Source organism: Ammospiza caudacuta, chromosome 7, assembly GCF_027887145.1.
Source record: "Ammospiza caudacuta isolate bAmmCau1 chromosome 7, bAmmCau1.pri, whole genome shotgun sequence".
In the NCBI taxonomy this organism is placed as follows: Eukaryota; Metazoa; Chordata; class Aves; order Passeriformes; family Passerellidae; genus Ammospiza; species Ammospiza caudacuta.
In genome coordinates, this window is record NC_080599.1 from 36,853,128 (window position 1) to 36,871,019 (window position 17,892).

The window sequence follows — 17,892 nt, forward strand, 5'->3', positions numbered from 1 at the left end:
AAACTCAATACTGCTTCTTGTGCAAATCTATCAAGAATTGCATTTACTCTTTTCAATAAAATCCAGTTTAGAAGCAAACAACAATTAGTCTTTTATTTACAGTTCTACTTGAGAAACTACACATTAGAATTCATTGTCTGTAACAATAACTATGCATTTTACCTTAATAATTTGCCTATTCTATAAAAAATCAGATGTGAATTTCTCCATATTGAGATACGCATGTAAGAATGGCAAAACCCATTGTTAACATACTATTGATAAAAATAGTTTTAATCCTGGTTCATGATTAAAACTTCACCTTTGACAAGAAGCCCAGCTTCTTTAAAAGAAAGATACTGTAATTTAGTTTCTAATTTGACATATTCAAAATTCAAAGTCTAAAAATTTGAACCAACTCAGATGTTCCATCCTATGGAGATGATTAGAGGGATGGAGCACCTCCCCTCTGAGCAAATGCTAGAAGTTGGGGTTATTCAGCCTGGAGAAAGCTCCAGGGAGACCTTACTGCAGCCTCTCAGTACTTGAAGGGGCCTATAAGAAAGATGGAAACAGACTTTTCAGCAGGGTCTGCTGCAATAGGATCAGGGGTTATGGTTTTAAAACTAAAAGAGGGCTGATTTACATTGGATAACAAGGAAGAAAGGTTTTACAATGAGAGTGCTAAAACACTGGAATGGATCGCCCAGAGAAGTCATGGATGCTCCATCCCTGGAAACACTCAATGCCAGGTTGGATGGATCTATGATCAACCTGGTCTAACTGAAGACATCCCTGCTCAATGCAGGGGTTGGACTGGATAACTTTAAAGGTCCTTTCCAACCCAAACTATCCCATGGTCAAAGGAAACTAGTTTGGTTTACTACTACAGTTATGCATACCCATCCCCTCACACAACTTTCTTCCCTCTCCAAGAAAACAACAAAAAACCCCAACTTGGGGGTTCCATGCCTTACCTTTTTCTGAAGCAGCTGCTTTGGTACACTCTAATACGAGATGAGCTGGCTCCCATGGTGGCACTTTCTTGTTTTTCTTTCCACGTCTTCTTTTAAAGTGATGGGCCAGAAAAATCACAGATATTGCACTCACTGCTGTTACTGTGAAAAGTTTCTTTAACCCTGGGGAAAGCTTTATCTGAAAAGAAAAATGTGATTTAATTGCAAATATACATACTGAGAGACAGACTGCAGCACAAAGAACTATAAGGTATATTGCAAACCCACAGACTATGGGGATCTAAGCAAATGACTTTCAAATAAAGATTTGGGTTTTTAAATTTCTTCTTAATTTGCCAGGACAACGCAGGACTTCAATTAAATCTCTAACAGCAAAAAAATACTGAGAAGGAACCTGCCTTTCCCAACTACAGTACTTCTTGCACTGTGAAAGAGTGGAAGATTCTAATGCCAACATTCCTCTGGTGTTTCAATTTGAATAGAACATGTATTTAAACACATTTCTCTAAATTAGGTTTTGAAAAAAAAAATTGCATTTTATTTTGGATCTCTTTCAGTCATAGGTGTATAGGTGTTTTAAATTAGTAAATAAGAGCCACAAACACAAACAACTTGTATCAAAAGCTATTAACAAAATTTGTAACATGCAAAATAACAAGGAAAGTGCCATTTAACTGGAAACCACAGTTCACATTCATAAAATCTTCTGGAAACTTATGCTGCTTGAGGAACAGAATGCTGAGAGAAAAACAGATCCACAGTCCTCGGGCCTCATATGGTGTTTGTGTAACATGATTCCTCATACCAGAGAGAGCACACAGAGCACTCTGGCACTCCTGCCTGCTGTGCAGTTGCTAAAGACTATCACCACTGTGCAATGTGAAGAAACACTGAAAGCTTCTCTCTGCACTGAGTTTACAGTCAACAAGTCAAGCACCTTTGGTTTGTAGAGAACCCTGCCCTTCCTGGTACCATGCCTTGACTGAGGTCTACAACTACCACTGTGCTCCATGGGGAAAAGGAAATGCCTGGAACACAGCACCAACACAGAGCTTACAAAATTTACAAAAGACTACTGCATTTCACAGAAGAGAGTCAACAACCAAATACCTGAGATTAAAATCTCCAAGATCACAAAATTAAATGTTAGCACACTGCAGTTTCAAAGAACTGCAAAATAATTCTTCTACATTTGTGTGTGCCTACAAACATGATCATAAATTGATTAACAGTGAAATGAAAACCTCTAAAAAGAGGAATGTTAATAGTTGCACATAAGGGTATTTAAAAAGGACATGAAAAGAGTGATCTTGCAGTGAGAGTTTTGAAGTATTTAATATATAGAAAAAAAGTGGAAATGAGCATATGCAGCTAAGACTGAGAATATCTTACCCTGGTTTTATATGCAGTAAAGTACTTACAGGGAACTGTGAAATATGACATAACTTTTGATTATAAGTGTGTGATTCAATACAATCATATTAAAGACCTGATTTGAAAAGCAGAACTCAATACTATTATTCAAAGTTTAATGACAGTTATGTTTAGCTTGTAAATACAAAAAAATCTACAAGGAAAAAAAGACAATTTGAGAATTTTGATATCTTGAGAATCACTGCACTGTTACAAAATGGAGATACACAGACACTTCAGGTAAAGCAGATGTATGATGATGTGCTAAGCATTTATTAGCAGAAAAAGACAAAAAGTCACACTTAATTTAGTGCAGTGTTATAAACCAACTAAACCCCAATGTATTCTGTACAAATTTAATTCAGTCACAAGAGCACATACAACACTGCAATAAACTTTTAAACGTATAACAAAAGCAACAAAATTTAGATGCATTTATTACCTGGTTAAGAGAATAATACCAGGAAAGGGGAAGATGAAACACCCGTAGAGCTACTGTCTTCAGAGAAAATCGTGTCTCAGTAACAGCCTCTTCTGACATGGCTCCTTCTCTCCCATACCTCATTAAGCGAAACTATCTTGAAAACAATCACAGATGGTCTCTGGAATATTCTGGCAAAAGAAGGATACATACTATGAAGATGTAAAGGATGCATAACCATGGAAGGATGCATCCTTCCTAAAAGAAGGACGCATAACTATAGCAGCCCAGGACATTTTTCTTCTACAAGCTTTAATCTCTTCAATCACAGTACATGACTTGTTTGATTGATGTTTTTAACTAGAGGCAAGACTTGATGTGGTGACAGCAGATTTGCTGGTTCAGCTCAGGCCCCGTGTGTCCAGCTGCTGTGTGCAGATGTGCAGCTGCCCAACGCCCAGCACTAAGGAGGGCTCGCTCTGCTTTCATTAGCGGCCGCTCCCGTACTACAGCCTCTAAACCACGCACGGCAACAACCCTGCCTCTGAAACCGCGACTGCTGGAAGAACAAATCTGTCGCCTGAAAGAATTAAAAGATTTGTGAGCGGCTAGAAAAAGTTTATCTCATTCAGCGCCTCGTTTATTTGCAGACACACCACGAGACACAACCACTACAGCCTGACGTAATCTCCCCGCCGCAGGCACACCTCTCTCGCTCCCTGATGCTCAACACAAGGCGAAGCCTCCGAACCGCGACCCCGGCACCGCAACCGCGGCACGGCGGGAGGCCGCGGAGCAGAAGCCACCTCCGCCCAGCCCGCCCGAGCCCTCTCCAGCCTGGGCAGCCCCGGCATCACGGGCGGGCAGAACCGGGTGCCCTGCGCGCTCCTCAGCCCCCTCACCGCACCCGCCCGGGTCACAGCGGGCGCGCCTCTCCCCGTGCCCGGGCCGCTGCAGCTGCCGCACGCAGTTGTCACCTACCTGCCCGCCGAGCACCGGGGCACGGGCAGCTCCCTCGGCTCCAGTCCCGGCGCTGCCCGGAGACCGGCGGGATCCGCTTCCGGCAGAGGGAGACGCGGCCGCTGTCGGCCGGGAGGAGCGGCTACCACGTGAGGGAAACCTGCGGCGTCAGAACCCCGCGCCCGCCATCTTTGCTGCGGGCAGCTCCCGCTGAGGGCAGCCGGGCGGGGGCGGGGTGCGCGCCTGGCGCCGCCATCTTTGTGCGGGGCAGCGCTCACATGAGCGGCTGAGGCTCTCGGCGCCGCCATCTTTGTGCGGGGCAGCGCTCACATGAGCGGCTGAGGCTCTCGGCGCCGCCATCTTTGTGCGGGGCAGCGCTCACATGAGCGGCTGAGGCTCTCGGCGCCGCCATCTTTGTGCGGGGCAGCGCTCACATGAGCGGCTGAGGCTCTCGGCGCCGCCATCTTTGTGCGGGGCGCGTCCGCGGCGGCGTCGCGGCAGCCGCGCCCGCCCGGCCGCGCGTGTGCGGGGCGGCACCGGCGGAGCCGCGGCCCGGGCGCGCCCAGCTCCGCCACGGCAGCCCCGCTGCAGCGCCGCTGTCCCCGCAGGCAAGGGCGAGACGCGGTGCTGGTCACGGCCCGGCTGAGCTCTGGGATCCGTGCGCGGCGCATCCTCCCGGCTGCTCCGGTAAGAGAGGAAGGGCCCGCTGGGCAGCGGCGGAGGGTTCGGTCTGGCGGGGGCTGGCAGCGCGGCGGGCCGTGTGCCTGGCCGGTCGCACAGCCCGAGGCGCGTTGGTGCGGCGATGGCGGCCGCCCGGGAGCCGTCCCGGCGGTCCCGCAGGGCTGTGCGGGGGCCCGAGGTCGGCGGTGCCCGGCCCGGGGCAGCGGGGCCGTGTGGGGCGGGACCGGCCTGCCCCCGGCTGGAAGCGGCCACAGAGCTCCGCAGGTCCCTGCTGAAGGTGCGGCTGTGCGGCAGCGGTACCGGGGGCACCGCGCAGTCCCTAAAGCCGGGAATTGACCGAGAAATGGCCCCGTTCGCTCCCCGAGTCACCCGTGCGGATGGGTCGTCGGTATGAGGGCTGGAACAGCCTGCGGGAAGAGTCCGGGGATCACCTAGTGGAAAATCACTGTAGGCTTCTGCGCTTAGGCAAAGCCCGAGTAGGAAAATCCTCTTAGAAATATAGAGGTTAGCTAATGGGTTTCGTGGTTAGGATTTAGCGTGGTGGAAGGAAGAAAGGAAAGAGTGGCCCGTATGCCCTGAAAGCCAATATAAAATAAAAACTATCTAACCTTGTAAGAGGATATACCCTCAACTCCAGAATATTTTCAAATGTCTTTTCTCTGTGGGAACAGTACATAAGTGCAGAAAAGAAATGTAATGCAAGTGACTTATCAATTTGTGTCTTGCTTGAGTGGGTAGCTCTTGGTGCCTGAGGAGAAAGAGCAGGTACCTTTGACCAGGTTATTGAGTACACTTTTGTCATCCAGTGGGAAAATACCAGGTTTTATGCTAAATATATATAAAGTAAGTTCTCTACCAGAGCTGGAATTGGTGGTGTCATTTTTTCAAGAAATGGGCTGCACTTGTTTATTGTTGATAGGTTAAAAAAAAGATAAAAATACGGAGGGATGGGAGATAAAATTCAAAACTGCCTATTGATTGATGGAATATAAAGGAACTTAGGTCAAGAAATAGGAAAGATGAACCTTAATTTGACACAGTAAAAAGACTCATTTAAGTTTGGTAAAAATGTCATTCATGTACAAAAGCAATTGAAGGAATTTCCGTAAAGTTTAATTAAAACAATGCAGATTTTTAGAAAAGTGATAAAAATTATGTATCTTAACCATTGGTATATGCCTAAGGCTATCACTTCAGTGGGCTTTTATAGCTCTGAGTGAATGCTGGTGGGTTTTTTGTGAATGTGAAGAATATTAATAGGATAAGTAATTACTGAACTTCCAGACCTCCTTAGTATTCTAAGTAATTAAGTGTTCAGGTACAAAGTTGCACTCTGTGTCACTCTTGCTTTGTTGCTATAAAATATAAATAAATGTGAAATGAAATTGTTCCAGTGCATCACTGGTAAAATAACCATGAGTGCAATGAAGGAGCCTGAGCTTACAGATTACTGGTTTGAGATGCTGTTATTCAGAGCTGTACTGACACAATAATAAAAGCCTGTAATGAAGACACAATTGCTGCTTCATATAATTGATGTCTTCAGAATAATCCTTTTATTCTTAAAATCTTCCATCAACATTCCCTTACTGAACTCTGTAAAATGATCTCTTAAAACAGCTCCATATTTAGAATATCAGTGGAATACATAAAACATACAATTGTTTTTTTCAGTATCTGTTGAGGTGTTAACTACTGTAACTAGGGCAGATGAAATCATTAATCCAAAACTTTTTGAAATAATTTAAATTTTGTTTTGTTTCTTTAGGAGATATAGGGTTCCTTACATGACCCAAAGATAATTTTGGAGATCAGGTGAATTCCATAGTGTTTGATGGGAGTTTTCTGTGGGTGTGATAGGCTTTCCATGGTAGGCACCACACAAGTCTGATGCTGTGGAATTCTACTGAATAATAAGCAGGTTGCTGGTCATGATGTTTTGAATTGTAGTCCACATTTCTCTGATGGCTCAATTTTGTTTTACTTGGGGAATGAAAAGACTTGTCAAGAACACAAAAAACCCTCCAAGACTGGACTTGAAGAGCATTTTTTCTTTGAAGTGTGAGTCTGTGCGTGCTCAAAGCAAAATTCTGTTGATGAGTCCTTCTTTGGAGCATGAATTGGTTCACTTCATGGGATGGGGTAGTGTGAAGCATTGAGATAGGTGAGCTGCAACCTCTGAGGGGAAGCAATGGGGAGAGCTGGCAATAGACTGGGAGAGAAATCCTCTCCCAGACCTGTGGGAAGCATTTGTTGAAAACCTTATTGCATGAGTGTGATCATGAGCAGTTGGTGTGGAAACAGGCTGAGAGAGCTGGGGCTGATCAGCCAGGGGGGAGAGGGAGACCTTACACAAAGACTTGGAGCAGGACTTGAACAAGGGCAGGGATAGGACAGGGGGAATGCCTTTGAACTCAGAGGGCAGGTTTAGTTAGATAGTAGGAAGAAATTCTCTATTGTGAGGGTGGTGAGACACTGGAACAGGCTGTTCAGAGGAGCTGTGGATGCTCCATCCCTGGAAGTGTCTGAGGCCAGCCTGGATGGGGCCCTGGGCACCCTGATCTGATGAGTGGCACCCCTGCCCATGGTGGGGCTTTGGAACCAGATGATCTCCAAGGTTCCTTCCACCCAAACCGTGCTATGATTGTGTGATCTCATGGGATCATGAAATGGAGATATGCTCCAGCCTCAGAACAGGAGTACAACGTGGAATGCAAAGGAAACTACAAATCCTATTGGATTATTTTGGGTTTTTTTTCAAGTACTGAAAATGCAGAAAAACAGTTTTTGGATGATGCCAATGCAATGCAGAAGCTGGTGTAAAAGCAGATGTGCTAATGAGCTGCAGGGGAAGAAAAGCAATCTCTTCACATAGAGTAGGAAGTGGTGAAATGGAGGAAGGTCACTGAGCAAGGGAGGGGCTACCCTGGGCTGGCTAGGACTTAGGTGAAGGATGAGTCATGGCTTTTGAATTAATTTGACAGTTTTAGACTTTAATATAAAATTCTACAAAATGTGTTTCTGCAGCTATGTGTATTAAGCTACCAAGGTTATGGCAGAGTTATCACAGTGCAGCAAGATGGAAGGAGGTGTGTAAAGAAATTGTTAACAAAAGGTGAAAGAATGGTCACTCAGCTTTGTTCATATAATGACAAGTGAAGAATTTGTAACATGAACTACACTTCCACAAGGGATGCTCTCCATAAGACAGGAATAGGGACCACATCCACAGGGACATGAGTTTGAACAGCTTTGGCCTTTCTGATCATTGTTAGATGCAGATTGCACCAAGAAGCAGAAACTGGCATGAGCAGAGCTCCTGGGTCTGGGTTTGTTCAGGACTGCAGGTTTGGATTTGTGGAGTTTTGTGTATGAAAAGTTAAATACAAATTAAATACAAATCTGGCAGCATGAGGTGAAGTCTCCATTCATTGCTTGTATTACTTGTAATAGTGCATTCAGAAAGCTTCTGCCATAAAAAAAAAGCCTAAAGCTTTACTAATCCATTATATCAGTCTTTTTAAAGCATTTGTATTAAGTCATCTCACTGCATTTAACGTGCTCAGGGCTTTATTTGAAACTCACTTGTCCTTTTTAAACATTTTAACAGACCTTGCAAACTGTGGGAGATGTAACATGCATTCATGTTGCCATTTCTGTTCTGGAAGGGAACCTTACAGTTCAAAGAGGAATTGCTAATATGATGGAAGTTGAGGAGGTTTGGCTTGAAAAACTGTTGCCTGATTTGAAGTGTCTTTCAGTAACAGTGCATATAGATTATAGTTAGTCACTGAACTGGGGAAGTGCTTCTCCAGCTGGAGCTTATGTTTTAGAATAATGCATTTTAAATGTCATGCCACTGGTCCTGGGAGAGAATTCAGATCTCATTTAGAAAAAAAATCGTAAATGTAGTATTTTCAGTCTTGTGAGATAATTTCTGAAATACCTTATTGAACAACTGTTAACATGATATTAAAAAGACTGAAGCATATATACTCATACTTATGAGTCCATATATACAATTAGGTATCTAATAATTATATTATTATATAGGTGATTATTTTTATATAAAATGTATTTGTATATATATATGTGTGTGTGTACATACATGCATGTAATAGGACATGAAGAAATTTTCCATAACAAATAAGATGTAATACTTCAATAATATTACCTGTGTAATAATGTTTATAGCAATAAAACAGACTATTTACACACATACACACACTTATATAGAAAAATGACCAAAGGGAGCTGAAATGGCTCTTGATTCAAAGGGATTTACTGCAAGGCAACAGAAGGAAAAAGTCAGACATGATAAGGTGAGAGTTTACCTGGGAGTGTGTCTGAGATGTCCATTAGGCAAGGTTTGATTTCCCCACTCTGTCAGAGCTGTAGGGTGCTTGATACTGAAATGAGTGCTTGGTCCTGTAAGTGGAAGGAGCAAACCTAAAGCTGCCAAAGCACACAGGCAAAGTGGAAAGAGGTGTTGATAGCAGTGCCAAAGGCTGCAGACAGAACAAGGAGAGTACATCACTGAGTTGAAGTTTAGTTGTAAGTCTTGATAAAGGAGTGCTACATTGGACAGATATTGGGCAGAATAATTGAGCAGAACAAGTTAAATTTTTTTGGCCTTTAGAGAGATTGAGTCATCAATAGTAATTGCTTAAGTGACAAAACTGAAACAAAGTTATTGGATAGTCCCTGTCTGAATGAGTCAGTTGGAGTATTTATATAAAAAGAACGTTACAGAGTTAGTATTTTTATTTTCCTTCTGTTGTTTTCTGTGCAACTATTGAAATAATAGTAACAAAGTGATTGTATGTAGCATTCTTTATTTCTGGTAAGTTTCTATGTCTACACCAGAGACCTTGGATGGGCAAAGAGAACAAGATAAAAGTGTTGCTGAGTGTTTAGTGCTACATGTGAGTCACAAGTTTGTCTCCTTTTGATATATAATATGTCTGAATCTAGAATGTGTCTTTGTAAATAAATAAAACCAAGATAAAGTTTCTGTATCCTGTGATAAACGAGTCTTGTGTTTCTGCAGTTCAGCTTTCACAGCTTCAGCAGTGTTGCAAAGATCCTTTTCCAGAACGTACAGGCAAAGCCACTGTCAGTTCTAGGTTGGCTTGAAAACCAATGTTTATAGCATTTGGGTGCCATAGCAGAGTCCACAAAGTTAAATAATTGACCCAAATCACCTCTGCTCCATTCAGAATTCTTTTTGTTTGACTTATAAGTCATAGGATTTCATTTTAGAAGTCAGCAATAGTTTTGGGCTATTGGAGTCTCTTTATAAAGTTGTTTATACTAACTTAGTCTAAAGAGGCACATTGTTTTAAAAGTTATGTATATGTTGCATATTAGATATCTAGTATTGCTGTCTAGTCTAAGGAGTTGGGTTTTACTCATTCTTACTTCTCTTGACAGGTGATTCTCTGGTGTTGAAAATTACAGCTACAGCATCTCAGAAAATACAGCTTCAGCCATGTCATCACCCAGCAGCAATTGCCCACACCTGGAATCAGTTGGTGAGATAACAAAGGAGGAATTGATACAGAAATCTCATGTGAGTTGTAGCAATTCATTTTCTTCCTATCACTGTTAACTGATCAGGTTTTTTAGGTCCACATGTTAGTGTATTATTAGTTATAAGGTTCATTTAAGTGTCAAGCATGGGTAAAAGCTCCTCTGCTGGAATAGCAGGGTTTAAATAAAGTATGAGAAGAATTGTGGGATTGATGAAGCTGTAAATCTGTTTTTCAGCACTTGAAGAGCACCTTTGCCACAATTGATGTTTTATTGTAATCATTAGTTAGAGTTAGCAGAACACCAAGCTGAACTTCATTTTCATTGCCATTGCAGCATTTGGTTATTCAGACTGTCCATGTAAGATAGCACAACTGACTTCAAGTAGAAACTGTAACAAAGAAATTTATGCTTGAATTTACTTGGGTCACAGTTCTCTTTTTGATGGAGAAGCCACAGTATGAGAAGCCTCCCCTCCCTGAAATCTTTGTTTCAAGCTAGTATTAATAAATGGAACAAGGAAGGATCTTGTAGCTTATTTAGGTAGCTGGGAGGTGATGAAAAGTGAGAACTTTTCTGTCCATGGTGCTTAATTTCTGTAACAGTTCATTTTCTGCTGAGGAGAACAGCATTTCCCTCCTGTTACATCTTGTTTCTATAAACCTTTGCAGGTGGTGTCTGCAAGAAGCAATATGAATTTACTAAAAGTTCTATCACTATAATTTCTTTTTATGTTAAATTTATAGGAAAGACCAATTATGGGGATTGTGATAGGGTAATATTTATGCCTTAGAAAAGCAATTTTTGGTTTAAGATGAAAACTCAGATATAAATCTGATATTTTAGTCAAAAAATACGCTGATTTTGAGATTATGGGAAGCAAAAACTGGATTGGTTATCAAAATATCCCTTTTTAAAATCTAACTTTAAAGTCTTAAAGGTATTAATCTGATACTAAGCTTTACAGTATTTTTTCTCATTTTGTCTTGAAGTTGTGGTTTACTGGTGAAAGTAAGTGAAATAAAACTTGCTTTTGTGTTGAACTTTACCAGGGCACTTGTCAGGACTGTAAAGTCAGAGGACCCAACCTTTGGGCATGCTTAGAGGTAAGTTGTTCTCTTGTTCTGCAGCACAGTCATTTTCTAGTAAAGATAAAGTTGGTAGAGTTTTTTTAAAGAAACATCTGCGATGAAGTTCTTGAAGTTAGTTTGTTTAACTTATCATTTAAAAACAAAATTTCTTCTGTAGTTCTTTTTTTTTTTTAGATAACTTGCCTTCTATTGGGTGCATACTTCTTATAATTTAAGAATAATATGCTTAAAATGAGGGTTTTTTATAAGAAGGAAGATAGCCTATTAGTGTTTTTACTTGAGTTATGATACTTTTTAGCTCTTAAGTTTTGAAGGTTTTTTTAATCTTTTCCATGGGTTGGTAGATCTAAAAAATAATATATTATCCCTGAGTTAATTAAATTACTTTTTATAAGCCTTTTTTAGCAGTTGTAGTCATAACATCTAGTAGTAAATGCAGACATTTTACAGAATAATGCATACTCTAACTTTTATTCTTAAGGAAAACAAATAAAAATTCCTTTTTTTGAAACTTGCATAATCTTGTATGAGCATTCTCTTTACTTTGTACAAATTTCATACAGTCTTTGCCCTGGGTATAGCTCTGCCATAAACATGCTTTTGCCTGACTATCCTTGCTGTCTACAAAAAACTGTAATTTTCACTGTGTTTAAAGAAAATACAAAGATGTTGCATGAGGGATCTATGATCCCAACTGGAAAACATATAGTTAACTTAGTTTTTAAAATGTCCTGTGAGTTCTTTGGACTTTTTGCAGATGTTTACAGAGACTGAAATTTTGCCCTGTAGGCTTGACTTCATTTAATGGCAATTTTTCTTTAAGTACTGTCAGAAGGATCTCTAGGCTAATGCCCCCTGTAAGTGTATGTGTGAGCATCTTAAACTGCCCTTCATTTGTGTCCTTTGAGGTGGACAGTGGCAACAATTAAGAGATCATCTTATTTTGCTCCTTCTTTCAATAACAGTGATGAAGGGGGAAAGAAGCAGTGTTTAATGTCTTTTGTTAGATGGCCTGAAGTTTTAATTATGTTTAAACAAACCTCTTGGGAGTGGGGAAGAGGTGTTCAGGGATGCATCTACCTGGCAGGTGGGAAAATGCTGTGAAACTTAAACCAATGTTTTTTATCTTTCACATAGAGCTCTTAGGCTTATTACTGCAAAACTAAATTTTATACTCACATTTCCATAGGAGAGTCTTGTAGTTGCAGTAGGACACTTAATGTCATGCTGTGATGTTTCTCCTCTTGGATGAATTGGCATCTTGTCTTCAGCTTTTTCAGTAGACAAACCTGGTGAGATCCCAGCATGTAAACAATCTGTAACTTATCAAATAGCTGAGATCATTTAATAGAAATTGGCCGTGTTCAGTGACTATTTGATTGTATACATTAACATGCTTAGAGTTACACAGATAACCTGCTGTACCCTCCTGTGTGATTGGCCTGACTCATGCAAATGAGGAATTAGCAAAAATTGCTTGAAGATAGCAGCTGCAAGATTCCACACTCAACTCAGCCAAATATGTTTTGTAATGAGCATTGCAAAATGATTAAAATAGGCAATTATTTTGCATGTTATAACTAGAACATGGCAAGTTCTTAGCCATATAGTGCTGAAAACTTATGTAAAGGTGAAGAGGCTTATTAGTTGTGAAGTAATGCTCTGATGAGTAGGCACTGCAGATAGGGACATGCAGGGATTTCTGTATAAAGGTGTCTGAGGCTGTTGCCATTCAGTATTTCACCACTCAGACACTGGATTAACTTTGTGTTTTCTGTAACAATATTTACCAAATAAGGAATTGTAAAAATACATGTTGTGTAATATGAATAAATATATAGGAATTGCCAAAAAAATTAGATTCTACACATTGCTCATCAGTAGGAGAAGTTGAGTTAAATCTTGCAGCATTCTTTTTTGCTTTAAGTGATATTTATTCCACTGTTTTCTGTGCATGTCTCTTGGTTTGTGTCGGACTCAAGTCCTACAAGTTTGAAATTTGAGTGGATTTAAAGGGACTGGCAATATGTTCCTATTCTGTAAGCCTGTTTGAGACCACTTTTTAATTCTCTATATTCTGTGTATCTTGCCCAACAGAACAGGTGTACATATGTTGGCTGTGGTGAATCCCATGATGATCACAGTACCACCCATTCCCAGGTATGTGTTTGCTGGTAACACAGTTCCTTGAAGCAATGGAGTTAAAGAACTTTTATTTCAATGAAGTCAATAATCTATGTTAGCTAGCTGTGTGGAGGTTTGATTAGCTGTAATTGTTTCTCATGTTCTAGAAGCAGATCTTGCTAATTTAGGAGTACGTGAGTTTGCAGGTTTTGTACATCTGCATAATTATCCAGTTCTTCTAAAGAAGATGGTGCAAATTAAAATTAAAAAGGACAATTAATACTGATGATTTTCAAGATGCACAGATGAAAGATGTGCTGAGTACCTCAGCTTATGTCTAGTACTTCACTACTTCAGTTTAAATTTCTGGGACTGAGGCTGCCTGATGGGTAGGAGGAGGAAAGTTGCAATAATGGGCAGCTGAAGAGGTGTAAGATAGGGAGTATAAATTACCAGAGAGAGTTGCTTTGTTTCTGCAATATGCTCCTTGTTTCAGATGAAGTAACTGTAGGCTGAGCTGAGCATTTGCTTTCCTGCTCTGTCCTGATCTTGGATGCAGCTTGGTGGGAGCAGTGGAGTGTGTGCACTCTGTCCCCAGCATGCCAAGTTCTGCCAGGGCTGGGCATTCTCTGCATAGGTTTGGGTCTAAACTCACTGTGTGTTCTGGGCACACACGTGTGCAAGGGCAACACTTGCCAAAACAAGGTATTCTGGGCACAGAGAGGTGGCAGTGTTATAAACATGGCATTTCTGAGTTGCTGACTTTGAGACTAATGAAAGTCTTGCCATCAGTTTACAGTTGGTCAGTAAATGCATCTAAAGTTCCACACAGAACAATTTTTGATCCCTACAATTACTGAAAAGCCTTGGTGAATATTAAAATGAAAGAATAGTTTATACAGGGGTTTTACAAGAAGTTGTGGTGTTATGACTGGGTTTTACCACCTATTGATCCGTACGGCGGGTTAAATACAGTTAATAATGAGCTTCATACATATTGCAAAAGTTGAGCTCAGGATTGGTCAGTTACATATCAGCACCTACGCCTGCTTCTTCACTGCTGACCTTTCCTTTCAGCTTGCTGACTGCTGACTTTCTTCCTTCAGCTTAACCAGCGGCATTATGTCAGTATGGCCTTTCTCAGCTAACCAATTATCAATAAATCTCTCCACAACCACCACTCCTGATTTTGTTTTGTTTTGAAGCAGAAACTTGAGAAGAAAGAGTATTTATACAAATAGATAGTGCATTAATGTAAATCTATATGAATACCTTCACGGGTTCTTTATCCGCTGTTAACGCTGAATCACAGTTCTAAAGCCTTTACAATAGACTGAGAAATGAGGTGTTTCTAGAGTAGGTGGAGACCAGATGGTCCCTGAATTTTTGCAGCAAACCAGTAGAAATAAACATGGTAGAGATGGTAGCTCCCATTGTGGCCAGTTACAGATATTCCTTGAAAACTGGTTCATTGTGAATTGTAGCATTTCTAACAAGAATAAGAAGGCTTTCTTCTTATTTTTTTAATTACAGAGAGGCATGTTAGATATTGCAGTGTCTTGATTCTGATTGCATCTTATTACTAGTTTGAGTGATTTGTACTAAAAATGAATGTTTGTGTTAGAATTTAGTAACTGAATTGTTCTTTTTCAATATCCTAATGTGCATACTTGTTTCATTGTTGAAAAACCTAGAATTTTGAAATATCTGTTCTAGCTTGCATGTAGCAGTGTTTAGTTTTTCCCAGTTTCTGAATCCCAGTTGTGGTTTTTGTTCTGTTTCAGGAGACAAAGCACTGTCTGACTGTCAACCTTACCACTCTCCGTGTTTGGTGTTACGCCTGTAGTAAGGAAGTATTCCTGGACAGAAAATTGGGATCTCATTCTCCACTACCGAGTACAAGATTGTCTCACCAAGCACAAGAAAACAGTGTGCAGGTATTTTTTAACCCAAGGGAGCAAAGGCAGCTGTAGTTTTGCAGTAAAAATTATGTTTTCTCTTAAGTGAGAGACTAACTTTTCCTCCATTCTTGTGGTTGAACTTTCTGTTAATTCCTCTATATTTTCATAAAACTTTTTTAGCTTTACTGGCATCAGTAGTGTTCACTCTGATCTTTTTTTTTCTTAGATAAGTGTTGTCTTGGGAAAAGTTACACTGCAATTGTTTGGAATAATGCTTGTAGCTGAAAAAAGAAGTGCTATTTCTTTATTGTGTGTGTGTGTGTGTAATGTAGTTACATAACCTAACAGGTAACTAGGTTAAAAGTCACAGGCAGAAGCACAGGATTTCTAAATGTGTTCTGTTTGAGACATAGAGCAGTAGAAGAGAGATCATCATGCACAGGTTGAACAGAAAGATGGGCCATTTTTCAGTCTGTATAATAAATATATTTACTTCAAAGTTTTGTATTTAATATTAATGTAATCTGATCATTTTCTCATAAACTGCCAGCAGCTCAATTGGAATGTCACGACTGGAATTTAAAAAATCCTGTTGTCTAAAAATTCTTGTCCCTTGATATAAAGCTGAGTTCAGACTTCTGAATTTCTGTTCTATTATATTTAACCTTCTTTAGTTTTCCAAGGAAACAGGTATAATATGCAGAAAAATCAGTGGAACTTACGAAGTTTGTGAAGCATTTTGTTCAGGATTTTTATTTATGTGCTCACAAAAGGAGCCTGTAATTCAATAAATGGCTGCCTGTCTACTAGTTTGTTTCTCTATTTGTACATTTTTCTTTCAAGAGTTTAATTTGTCTTCATTAACTGTAGTGAGCCATCTGGTGGCACATCAAAAACACCTACATGAGCTTAGGTGATAACTCCTGCCTTAGCTCTTCCATGCTGGCTGCTTTGTTATCCAGGGGGAATAAATCCCATCCCTGGCTTTGTTTTGGTTCTTCAGCTGTTGTTCTAAAAATCACTCAGGGATCTGGTAACAAAAACATGAGGGAGTTCTTAGTAAACCTTCTGAGGGTACCTGTGAAATCCTGGTGTTCTCACTTCTGTGCAGTGAGATTTCAAAATACATTCACATAATTTTCCAGTTCTTGATTTGTTGGTAAAATTACACATAGGCTTAATTAAGTAGAAAAGTGATGAATTAAAGTAAATATTCTTTTCCTCCTTTTAAGGATTTTAAAATACCCAGTAATCCCACACTGAAGATTCCTTTAGCAGCTGTATTTGATGACTTAGATATAGAAGTGGAAGAAGATGAATTGAAGACCAGAGGTAATAAAAGCAAAACCCCATGCATTATTTTTCTGCTCCAGCTCAGGTGTTTATTTTTAGTTTTGCTCTTCTTGGAGCAATCTTTCTTACCTTCAGAGCAGAGGCTGTTGCCTGAGTTTTGCTATTGCCAAAGCGTGTTCAGTGCAGTTGGTATTGTAGCCACTCTAGTTCAAGTAGGCTTTTTAAAAATCTGTTCTACTGGTTTTGCCTCTTTGCCCTAAAAGATTCCTGATTTAAATACTTTCCTTCATTTTGAGTAATCCTTTTGTGAGCCTGTAGTATCCTAGTGTGGGGTTTTGGTTATTTGTTTTCTTCTTGACGTAATTGATTTCATGCACTGCCAAACTTTCTCATATCAGAGATTACCCCACCCTAATACTAAATCTAGTGTAAAAATGAAAATTAAAGTGATGAAATCCTAAGCAGCAAAGCTAATCCCAAGCAGTGAAGCTTTAATCTTTCATTTCATAAGAGAACATAATAATTACTATTTCTTTAAAGCCTCTAATTATTATTGATCATTCTAAGAACTGTCTGTGTATTTCATGGTAAAGAAAATACTGCTAAGTACCATTTTTCAGAAAAATATGACTAGCAGATTGTTGAGCTGTTATTTTTGAGATACCATTGCATATGTCAAGGCAGTTTGTTTTCCATCAGTGATGAGAGAAAAGTTATTCTAATTTATGCATATGCCACTTTTGGCTGGGCAAGAGTTAGTTATCTGCAGAGTAGCTGCTGTGGGGTTGTGTTTTTGGATTTGTGCTGAAAACAGGTTGATAATGTAGAGATGTTTCAGTTATTGCTTAGCAGGGCTTACACACAGTCAACCTTTTCTCTTTCCCACACCACCCACCAGGGAGTGGGTTGGGGGTGCACAAGAAGTTGGGAGGGGACACAACTGGGACAGCTGACCCAAGTGATCAAGGGGATAGTCCATAGCATGTGGCATCCTGGGAGAGGAAGAAGGAAGATGGGGACTTTCAGAGTTAGGGTGTTTGTCTTGACAATTATTCATGATGGAGCCCTGCTTTCCTGGAGATGGCAGGGCACCTTCCTGTCTGGGGGAAGTGGTGGATGAATGCCTTGCTTTGCTTTGCTTGTGCAAACAGCTTTTGCTTCACCTGTTAAATTGTCTTTCTCTCAACCCATGAGTTTTCTCCCTTGTACAACTCCCTGCCCATCCCAGCATTAGGGAGTGAGTGAGTGAGTGAGCAGCTCTGGGGTGTTGTGTTGCTGGCTGGAGTTAAACCACAGCAATGGCTCTCATTTCTCCTTCACTCACCTACTACCAGCTTTCCCTCTGCTGAGTCTGCTGGCATTGGTCAGAAAACCTGCCTTGTCCCTTCTGTTGTCTGGCACGGCCTTACAGGATGTGACACCACCCTACTAATTTGCCATCTGCCCTTACATCATTACCCCATGTGTTCTATTCCTAGTTAGTTTCTCCAACCAATGTGTCTTTTGTATATTTTTATCTC

General features: G+C 40.6%; 2 protein-coding genes across 4 annotated transcripts in view; one reads left to right on the plus strand and one right to left on the minus strand.

The window, feature by feature from the left end:
- Window positions 1-3,972, minus strand: part of MIGA1 (mitoguardin 1) — a 35,521-nt gene extending 31,549 nt beyond the window's left edge. Inside the window, exons 1-3 of the mRNA XM_058808226.1 lie at window positions 3,772-3,972; window positions 2,812-2,981; window positions 957-1,134 (exon numbers count right to left, since the gene is read on the minus strand). Of these exons, the coding sequence (XP_058664209.1) occupies window positions 957-1,134; window positions 2,812-2,934 (301 nt within the window). The 5' untranslated portion in view covers window positions 2,935-2,981; window positions 3,772-3,972. The remainder of the gene's footprint in view (window positions 1-956; window positions 1,135-2,811; window positions 2,982-3,771) is intronic.
- Window positions 3,973-4,249: 277 nt separating this feature from the next.
- The window catches only part of USP33 (ubiquitin specific peptidase 33), a 35,791-nt gene continuing 22,148 nt past the window's right edge, over window positions 4,250-17,892 (plus strand). For all 3 annotated transcript variants that reach the window (XM_058808949.1, XM_058808948.1, XM_058808950.1), the window contains exons 1-6: window positions 4,250-4,437; window positions 9,865-10,003; window positions 11,016-11,069; window positions 13,152-13,214; window positions 14,963-15,115; window positions 16,312-16,411. In XM_058808949.1, the coding sequence (XP_058664932.1) occupies window positions 9,923-10,003; window positions 11,016-11,069; window positions 13,152-13,214; window positions 14,963-15,115; window positions 16,312-16,411 (451 nt within the window). In that variant the 5' untranslated portion in view covers window positions 4,250-4,437; window positions 9,865-9,922. The remainder of the gene's footprint in view (window positions 4,438-9,864; window positions 10,004-11,015; window positions 11,070-13,151; window positions 13,215-14,962; window positions 15,116-16,311; window positions 16,412-17,892) is intronic.